Source organism: Carassius gibelio, chromosome A11 (genome assembly GCF_023724105.1).
Source record: "Carassius gibelio isolate Cgi1373 ecotype wild population from Czech Republic chromosome A11, carGib1.2-hapl.c, whole genome shotgun sequence".
In the NCBI taxonomy this organism is placed as follows: Eukaryota; Metazoa; Chordata; class Actinopteri; order Cypriniformes; family Cyprinidae; genus Carassius; species Carassius gibelio.
In genome coordinates, this window is record NC_068381.1 from 16,998,741 (window position 1) to 17,009,437 (window position 10,697).

The 10,697-nt window shown below is 36.9% G+C and overlaps 1 protein-coding gene across 1 annotated transcript; it reads right to left on the bottom strand.

The window, feature by feature from the left end:
• Positions 1-5,332: 5,332 nt before the first annotated feature.
• Positions 5,333-9,718, bottom strand: LOC128022512 (uncharacterized). The gene is made up of 5 exons (XM_052610152.1): positions 9,272-9,718; positions 8,672-8,768; positions 6,179-6,332; positions 5,875-6,002; positions 5,333-5,749 (listed from the first exon to the last, which is right to left on the bottom strand). Coding segments are annotated over exons 1-5 (693 nt in total). The 5' UTR covers positions 9,584-9,718; the 3' UTR covers positions 5,333-5,747.
• Positions 9,719-10,697: the final 979 nt, after the last annotated feature.

A 10,697-nucleotide genomic window follows, 5' to 3' on the forward strand; every position in this document is an offset into this window, starting at 1 on the left:
TAGTCACATTGTACTGCTATTATTTTGAACAATACTGTATATATCAACACTCCCAGGTTTTTCAAATTAAAAATAAAAGGAAAGAAATATGTATAAAAAAACAATCTTATATTTTAAAAAATTATTTTTGTACACTTTAAAATATCTAGATTTTATTTTTTTTAAATAAGTTACTTACTTTTTATTTACAAAAAACTACTTTAAAACCTGAAATCAGAAAGTTTGTATTTATTTTATTTTTTAAGATTTTATTTGTATTTATCTAGCTTTTAACTTTTATCTAGTGTTATGCTTTCAGTTCTAATGGAAATCTAGTGGATCTAATGGCACATAAATGTGGATGTATAATCAATGTTGAAAGCAGTTGTGCTGCTTAATAATTTTGTGGATGCAATTTTTTAGGATTCTTTGCCGTGATGAGCAGGAAAAAAAATCTTGATTTTAAACTTTTGATCATCAGTGTAAATAGTTATTATTAATTGTGGGTTTTTTTTTTTTTTTGGGGGGGGGGGGGGGGGGTCATGATATAATTTGTTTTTGGGGGGGTCATGATATGATTACAAGTTATAAAAGCAAAAACATAATGAAAACAAAGATACTTTGTTGTGACTGACTGTCCACTTAAGAGTCTTTGGTTCGACATAAAAGCTTTGAGCATCTCTTTGGCAGAAAGTGTGTCGACTGCCTTCAGTGGAAGCTCTGGCTCTGTCCAGCGTCCATCAGGGAGTCCGTGTCCCCCTCTCACACTTTAGATTCCCCTCGTTATTCACAGCGCTTCATTCTTCATGCTGCGCTGCACTTAGCATCGCTCACTCAACAGCAAGGTCACAGTCAACACAAACGCCACCATTCAACTTCCAGCAGAAACCCGTGTGCTTAGATGTTTACAGGCAAACGTGATTAAACTGGTGACAACAGCAAACTACAAAACCTGATCCAAATGAAGCGATATAGCTCCAGAGCTGCATGCGCCAGCACAGAGATAGGAGAAGCTCTTTCCAGGTATTAGTGTCAATGACAGTTAAGAAAAAAAAGTAAAAACTTTAATATCATTTTCAAGAGAAAAAAGTTCAATTTTAATGTCATGTGGACTAACAAGTCAAAAGGTTACAAAAAAACATTACTTTCTAAATATTCATAAATACCATTTTTGGCGAGTCGCACCACATGACATCAGTGTTATTAGAATTTTCATCTGACAATATTTCAGCTTTAAATTAATAAACTATTTTTAGTCTCAGTTTTAGAAAACATTAACATTACTGAACAACATTTAACACCCTGAGCTAACCATGCGGTGTCATAAACATCTCAAATAGTTTGCTAGTTTAATAAGGATGATTGGGCATAACAGAAGATTGTCAAACTACTTCAGTTCTTGAAAAGAAAACAATATTAAAATAATTTTAATAAGATTTTTTTTTTCAGGACAGTGGCCGTTTTTGAGTTTAAATCCGTTAAGAATACATAAAAGTGAATTTTAAATCAGAAATAAAAACATGATGTGTATTCTGTGTGTCTGAATTGCATTTTAAATGTATTTTTAATTAAATGAATAAATTAGACAAAAAATTAGCATCATTAACCCATTATAGACCGAATGATTAGAAATGTGACATTTATTGCAGACTTGAGCTTATTTTGTCATCATGGGCACGTTCAGAAGCATTTTATGCATTTCTGGGCCCTGAAATGCCATTTAGATAGGTGAAACAGAGCGTAGTGAGCTCACACGGCTGTGTGTGATTTCTGAAGTCAAGACCTCTCAGCATCATGTGAGGGTCAGGGAACGTTGATTCTGGTGATGGCTATCGAGCAATACAGATACAGAATAATAGATGCACGTCATCTCCTTTTAAAACTCAGAAACAGACGCTGAATTATTCATTCTGGTCTGATAGCTGTGCAGCTCTCGCCTGCCTCCTTTCACATATAGCAGCCCATGAGCCTGGTTTACCGTAACTAATGCCATCAATCAAACACGACTGCGAGACATCGCTGGTCTTCTCATTCAACCTTCAGTTCAAAACCAGCTGTGACGTCAGTCAAATACAGCAGGAAGTCTTCAAAAACACACCTCAAGTTCGGGAATCTCTCATGATTGATAATGTTCAGACAGCTTTGAGGTGAATGTCTTTGCTCATCAGTCTCACCTCTACGGCTTCAACGTACATTATTTCAGATCAATAACAATAACAGCACAGCACAATAAAGACGGACGAATTGAAGCAACGTATCTGAAAGCTGTGGAAAACACCTGAGGTTAGAGAAACGAGAGTTGCAGTTTAAAAAAAAAATGAAAGTCATTTTTCACGTTTTATATCTTAATTACTCTGGTTGAGATGTTCTGAAAGCCATATTGAAACAAAGTGGAGATGTAAGGTTGTTGATCTAGATTTATTTCACCATCTGCACCAGCTGGAAACATTGAAAACACTCATGGCTCCATCTACTGGACAGAACATGGAAGCAGCCCTGTTTCAGAAAACATGGAGGACGTCTGAGTGACTTCAACCACACACCCTCTCCAAAAACAATTGTATTATTATATATGTATTTTTTCTTGAACATTGTGGGGTTTTTTTAGGGTTGTTTTTTTTTTAATTATTATTATTATTTTTTTTTTTGCATTGTGACATTATATAAAAAAATAATTACAAAAAAAAAAAATAATAATAATAATAATAATGATTACGCCAGACAAGTATTTGTTGTGCTTTGTTAAAGTCATTTTAAAACATATATATATAAATCTGTTTATTTTAAATACTTTTCAAATTTAAATAAATAAATTAATCATAAAAATCAATATATATATATATATATATATATATATATATATTTATATATATATATATATATATATATATATATATATATATATATATATATACACACACACACTGTATAATGTACACTACTGTGCCAAAACAGCAAAAAAATTAAAGAAAATATCAAGCCATTTATTTCTATCTTTTGATGTGGTGTGTCAGTAGGAAATATCAGATTACATTTCCATACATTGTAATTGTAATAATCCAATGAGAAAGAATGAAGGAAGGAAGGAAGGAATGAAGGAATGAATGAATGAATGAATGAATGAATGAATGAATGAAGGAAGGAAGGAATGAAGGAAGGAAGGAAGGAAGGAAGGAAGGAAGGAAGGAATAATTCATTGAGTTGTTAATATTCTGATCTCATATCTTAAGAGTTCGACTACACACTCCTGCCAAACACTGAAGATGAGAAGTGGATCAGCAATTTAACAATGTCATCTTTAAAACTCTTCATGTTTTTAACTAAATGCATGTTGTTAAATGTCGCTTCAAGGGCTTGCTGTAATATGGGAGGAGCAAGGACAATGTACTGGAAAAAAATGTATTTATTGGACAAATACTAGTTCATTACTCAAGTCAAAAAGGCAAAAACACACTTCAATATGACTTCCTGCATGTGTAGCTTTGATAACTGAGGAAACCTCTGTAGATTTGCTGACACTCATTAAGACTAAGAACCACAATCAATATTGAAAACAAAAGAGAAATAATTAGCAAAGTTTTTAATTGGGTTAATTGGGCTGGTTTTGGACTAGTTTTGAGAAGCAACTGCGAACGATTTGTTGTGAAAACCTGGCAACCCTGATCTGAACGCACGTGCTTGAGATATACTTCTAATTACAGGAGCGTTTTTACTGATGAGATGGAATGGAAAATCGCATTCGATTTTTTGCACAGCCCTAGTTGCTAGTTCGAGTCTCGGGCTGGCAGAAATTGTAGGTGGAGGGAGTGAACATACAGCGATCTCTCCACCTAAAATACCACGACTGAGGTGCCCTTGAGCAAGGCACTGAACCCCCAACTGCTCCCCCGGACTATAAAGAGTGGCATCTGACTTAAGTGTAATTTTGACTGGTTCACATTTGAGCAAGCCAATGTCTCCATACATCATCGTAGTCTGTGATTTCATCCACCCTCTCTAATAGGCCCATCTTCCAAGCAGTGCTTTTACTGAGCAAATTGTTAGCAAATGGCCCATCTACAACAAAACCCAAATTCAAAAATGTTCCCTTTACTTTCAGTATCTGCTAGGAATTTTCCCATACAGCTCACTTTTCCCCCAGAACTTCTCACATTTATACTGGCTTTGTCCAGTGGAGGGCGCCCTTGTAAGCTCTCATATGTACAGCGAGACATGATGGTGATGTCAGCGCCAGTTTCAATTTTGAACTTGACAGATCTGCCCTGTATAGGCAGAGTAATGCACCACCTGTCCTCAGAAGCAGGAAAAATGCATCACACAAGTCTCTGTCACATACCAGCTCTTTGACATTTTTCGTTTTACATGCAGTGGCAAAATGTCCCAGTTTATTGCATCTCCTGCATCGCTTATTATGTGTGGGGCAATTATTCTCTGTGTGTGTGCGATTACAACATGTGCAGTCTATGGCTTCTTTCTTCTCGCCACCCTTTTCCTTATTTGGTGGCAAAAAAGTTATTTTTTTATTAACAAGTGTCTTATCATTTATTATACTACACAGCATTATACATAGTCATCCGCGATTCGTGTGTAGCCCATATCTGTGTGTGAGTGTGTTTCTTTTTTTAAGTAACATGTATTTAAATTCTCTAAGATAAATATATATATAAACTACATGTGCTGGAAACTGTGCTCTCCATTTTTGATTAAGTGTCAAATGAATGATCTGTAGTGTATTGACTAATGTGTGTGTATGATTTGAAAAAAACTGAGTACAGGTGAGATGGTTTTGAAGCGATTTTTAGATTTTGCCAGAAGAGTCTGGGGTTCTGTGAACTTAGTTTGAAGGTTGGGATTTGTGTTTAAGGTTTTAAGAAATGTGTTTTAGCAATTCAGAAAAGCTGTAATAGGAGAAGACTGAAAAACAGTAGTCATAATGTTATCATTTACAGTTGGTCGTCCCCTCACGCTGCCCGAACATGTTAAGCCACATTACCAGTCAAACAGGCTATTACTCACTTTATTTCAGTATCATACTAAATTAATAAATAAATACAGAATATGCTTAAAAACATGTATCTTTTATGAAAAAAGTCACATTGTTTGATTTCTTATTTTAATCACATTTGACTGATGTTGCAATCATTTTATGGTTAAATTTAAATGTATATCATAGAATATGCTGTACCATTTATTGTTGTGTGTGTGTGTGTGTCTTTTTTCCTTTCTCTCAGTATCGTTCTAGGAACTCTTTGAACATATTCTTGTTTTATAAGACTGACACAGTAGTGATGGAAAGGTTACACACATTAAGGCTGTCTTTTATCAAGTCAAAATTCAACATTCAACAAGAGAGTCAACATTTTAACTTTATTCAAAAATAGCTCTAAAAAGGTTTTCATGAAATTCTTTTTTTTTTAAATGGCTCTTAACATTAAAATATCATCGGCGTATTGGCCTTGCTACTCCAAACTAAAATAAATACAATTCAGATACATCTAGACATTAAAAATTTACCACCAGTGAAGTACAGCATATGTTTTTTAGATACAAAAAAATTCTCCATTGCTCTCAACCGTGCCACCAAAACTTTTTGCAACACAAACTCCTTCATTGACTACATGTGATCATGAATTTGGCAATAGCACATCCAAGTAAAGATTTAAATGTGCTCCAAGTCCAGGGTTACAAGTGCAGCTGAGCGGTATCCTCAGAACAGTGTTGCACCGAATCATAAACCCAAATACTCCATCATCCAGCCTTCCTCTCCTCTCTGAGAATAAACCAGAGTCTCATTAGCACACAAGATACTGATTCATCATCAACAACGACACAACAAAAACTGTGATCAGCATGAATACTCTGAAGATGATTCACTTAAACACAGAATGCACTTACATGGTACCAAAAGCAGAGTAAGGCAAACGATCATGGCCAGTGAAACACTACTCATGGTGATTCCTTGGGCTCTGCTGCCACTGTGTTCAGCTTGATTTACATGTTGCTCCACAATTTTGCACTTTGTGCTGTGGTGAAGGGACAGAAATCTCATATCATTTCAGTTCGGTTTTGCAGGATATTTTCGCATTGCATGCTTTATAATCTAATTTAGGCATTAGACGGTTGCTTTAATAAAACAAGAACTCTTTCAAGAGTGATGGAATAGAGTTGGAAGTGGTGAAAGAGATGCTGAATGACTTACAGTTGCTCCTCTAAATTTTGCTTGGTGGTCTCGCAAGCCCTCTTCTGTTCCTCTGCTGCAGTTTGGAGCTGTTTGGAAGCAAGGCCTAGAGCCTCACAAGATGCCAGCTCCTTAGCCTTCAGAGTCAAATTGTGCTCCAGGGCTTCAATCTGGCCTGAAACGATAATGAAAACACTCCTCAGACAACGCAACTCATAAGGTTTTGTCAGATCGTTTTCGGTGTAATACCAATAGTATGTTAGCGCTCCTTTTAAAGGGGGGGTGAAATGCTATTTCATGCATACTGAGTTTTTTACACTGTTAAAGAGTTGGATTCCCATGCTAAACATGGACAAAGTTTCAAAAATTAAGTTGTACATTTGAAGGAGTATTTTTGTTCCCAAAATACTCCTTCCGGTTTGTCACAAGTTTCGGAAAGTTTTTTTTCGAGTATGGCTCTGTGTGACGTTAGATGGAGCGGAATTTCCTTATATGGGTCTTAAGGGCACTTCTCCCGGAAGAGCGCGCGCTCCCGTATAGCGAGGCTGAGCACAGACATTTCACTGATCAGAGCGAGAGCGTCGCGAAAAGTCACAAAAGAAGTGTGTTTTTGGTTGCCAGGGCAAGACAACCCTGCACAGATTACCAAAAAAGAAAAAACAGCATTAAGGGACAAGTGGATGGAGTTTATTTTTACAGAGCATCAACAGAGTTGTGCAAGTGTTTGTGTTTGTTCCCTGCATTTCGAAGATGCTTGTTCACAAGGCCCAGTTTGACGACGGATTTGCGTATCGTTTATTTCTTAAGGATGATACAATCCCAATGAAAAAGGGTCACGATCGTGTGTTGGAACCGCAGGCGGTGAGTAAAACTGCTTCAAATATCTCTGCCTCCTTGTTAGTGCCTCCCCTTCCATGCAGGAGACCCGGGTTCGAGCCCCGCTCGGAGCAAGTCGTTGCTGCTGCTGCTCTCGTTCAGTTTCAGCCTTGGGATCTGATTCTGGATCATAAATAAACGGCTGAATCTGACTGTAACCCATGGTTTGTTTTGGATGATGGGTTTTCCCTCACGGTTATGTCACAGCTTCCACATGCTCTCAACGCAAAAGCCTATTCGCGCTCGTGATTCTTAAGCTCCGCCCACACGTCACGCCTCCAGTCGCTCGTGTTTTTCCGGGAAAAATCGGTACAGACTATCTTTCTCTTATGAATATAATAAAACTAAAGACTTTTGGGATTTATGAAGGATGCAGTACTACTCTATATGTACTCAAGATTAACAGGATATTGAGTGAAAACGAGCATTTCACCCCCCATTTAAACAGTACTCTTAACAGTATGCCAAACATTCTTTGAGGAAAAAGGGCCACGCTAGGCGGTCTCTCTCGCTCTTGTATTCCCAGTTATTTTCATATCTCATGCATTCAGGAGTCATTTCCTGCAATTGTTTAGTGAGCCATGAAATACTGGCTCAGTATAAATTTGGATAAACAGTACTGATCCCTGCTGAAAAACAAACAATGACTTTAGGTGGTTTTAAAGTCTTAAACAGGTTGGTTTGAGCTGGTTGTAGATGGTTTAAGATGGTGTTTGTTGGTTTAAGATGGTCTCAAGTAGTTTAAGATGATCTCCCACCTGTCAAAGGTGACTTTAACTAGATGGTCCCCAGCTTAGTTTAAAATGGTTTGTCAGCCTTAAACTGGTCTATGGTGTCCCATGTCTGACCAGGCTGGTGTTTAACTGGTCTAGATGTTCTCTAACCAGGTCAGTCTGGTTGTAGATGAAATTAGGTTATCTTATACAATTTTAGAATACATACACAAGAAAGAGAAAGTAATTATTTAGCAAGGATTGCATTAAATTGATCAAGTTCATGATTTCGAATTAATGCTGTTCTTTTGAACTCCATATTTATTAAATAATTACTTTTTCAAATTCTAAATGAAAATGTGAACTTTTTCAAATTCTATCCGCAATGTTTCCACAAAAAAAATATTAAGCATTTATAATCATATGAAACCGTCATAAAACGGCACATTAAAATGATTTTATGAAGGATCATGTGTAACTGAAGACTGGACTAATAATGCTGAAAATTCAGCTTTGCTATCATAAGAATAAATTTCATTTTAAAATGTGTTCAAATAGATATTATAGATATTTTAATTTATAATAATATTTCTCAATATTACTTGATTTGTAATCACACAAATGCAGTCTTCTTTCAAAAACGTTACAGTTCCAGACTTTCGAACGGCTGTATAATTTTACTCGTATTAAATTTGACAACCTTTTCAGTGAATATAATACATAAAAACACACACATATATAAACAAGGCAAATAAATCTGGCCAAAAATAGCAGATTTTTAAAGCACGGTGCTTCATGATACTGTAAAGAAGTCCATGTCACAAACAAGCATTTCCTGTTTGTTGTCTCTTCCGAGTTTCTTTGGTTACATTTGGGAAAATGAGAGAGAGAGAGGGAGGGAAAACTCTGATGTGAATTGTCCTACCTTTCTGCAGTCTGATTTCAGCAGTGAGGTTTTCCTTGATGAGCTTGTATTCTTCGATTTTGTTGGCCAAAAACGTGATGTTTCCTTTCAGAATGATCTGCGGAGAGAGACAGAAAGTTAATCAACCACAAGTTCATAATGTTCACACGACCACATTAAGGTGTGGCTGTCAGATCTCACGGGCGTGTGAGTGAACACCACCGCCTCCAAAGATCCCAAACGACACTTGACAAAACAAGGCCACATAAATCAAGACAAGAACCTCTTTTAATACAACATAACACCCATGTTTTGTCTGGAACGATGTGAAGATTATCAGGAACGTTTATTCCAGGAAGAGCTTTGATTGATACCCTACCCCCCTCAATGGGCAAGAGATGTGTTTAATGTTCGGATCATATGATTTGGCATATATTTGCATAACTGTTAAGATTGAACTCAACCTGATTTGTTCTCTACTTCCTGTTGGGGCTCATTATGGAAAACAAAACCAGTTTTATATCTGACTTTCAACAAGAAGAAAACTTTTTCATAGCAACACAATATGTAAACATACCTAGGTTAAGGCTAGAAGAAACCCAAACAAGAAGATAAACTCACATTTTCTTGGAGGGTGGCGCTCAAAGAGATGTTCTCAGACTGTATTTGCTCCTTGTACTGGTCTATTTGCTTCTGTAGAGCAGACTGGTTCTTCAATCCCTGTCTCAGCAGCTCATCGAAGGCTTTGGTCGACTCGACTTGCATCTCCTTCTGACACTGACTGTCTCCTTTCATATTGAGCAAAATGGCCAATACCACAATAACGATAAGAGAGATGATGGACCACACGCTCAAGACGATGTTACATTTGGTCTGAGAAGATTTGGAGTTTGACATCTTTTCAGGTTGGTGATGTATGAGTAAGGCAGGCATGTGGGTATGTATCCGACGATTGACTGTCTTCTAAGTGAAATGAAACTTATTAAGCCTGGGTTTCCCCTTCAAGCTCAGCTCAGGAAGGGGGAGTGGCTCTCTTCTGAGATGGACCTGCCGTCCAGCTACACAACATACAGACATCAACGTGACATCAGCTAGAGGTTTTCCTCCGCCGTTAGTGGGGAAACCAAAAGGCGCCTCCCTCCTGTTTTTACTAAAAGAGTGTGTTTCAGTTTCCATTCCTCTGTACTGGGGAGTGTCCTGGCAGAGGCCCCAGATCTCAGAAGAGCGTTTTACCTCTGCTGAGTCTTATTCTGATCGGTTTTAACCGGAGCAACTCAGCGTTTCCTGAACTTTTGCCAGGTACAGATTGTCCATGCCCCTCTGAGTCACATGAACACACATACAGCAGCTTAGAGGAGAACGGACTCTATTTATCTCTGTTTAGATAATGTCTTTATAAAGGTAGACATGCTGGTATGTATATATTGATATATCTTTCTTAGGCTTCATATTTGCATCCTCTGCTGATTAAAGAGCTGAGCTGGTTTGAGTTAGAATGGACCTTTAAAATTCTGCTGCCCGGAGTGATGAGTCATCAGTTTGGGGGTGATTACACAATACTGAAGGGTGCAGGCTGTTTCTTTGGGCTGTGGCCCCCTTATATTGAATTCCTGTGGTTGAATTATGAACTCTTGCAAGATTCTGGTGCATTCTAGATTTCGTCAGACTTGGGAGGTTTAATAGCATCTGTCAGTTTTGCACAGTTCTGGGGTAGAAGATATTTCATTGTTGCATCCATCCATCCATTTTTCAAACTATTTAATTTCAATAAATAAAATGTAATCATTTTATAATACACTAAAGGTAAAGTTTCTGATATGAAAATTTCCAAGGCCTCTAAATTCTCAGAATGATGAAAATTTAGCTGAAAACCCTGTTGTACACAATTTAGGACATGTCTTGTGTCATCTAGTTCATACTTTTTTTAGCAAACAAAAGACCTTATAGTTGTATAAAAAAAAAAAAAATCTTTTTGATTTTAAATCATCTCTGAATAAATGTCAGAATATTTTATATTTCAAGATTACCTCTTACTGAACTAAAAATA

What these genes read in the sequence shown, in the direction of transcription:
- LOC128022512 (XM_052610152.1), bottom strand. Translation starts at nt 9,583, where the DNA reads ATGCCTGCCTTACTCATACATCACCAACCTGAAAAGATGTCAAACTCC. An exon ending in GCGCCACCCTCCAAGAAAAT is followed by an intron (nt 8,769 to 9,271) that starts GTGAGTTTATCT and finishes CTCTCTCCGCAG; the next exon opens with ATCATTCTGAAAGGAAACAT. An exon ending in TGAAATCAGACTGCAGAAAG is followed by an intron (nt 6,333 to 8,671) that starts GTAGGACAATTC and finishes TTATCGTTTCAG; the next exon opens with GCCAGATTGAAGCCCTGGAG.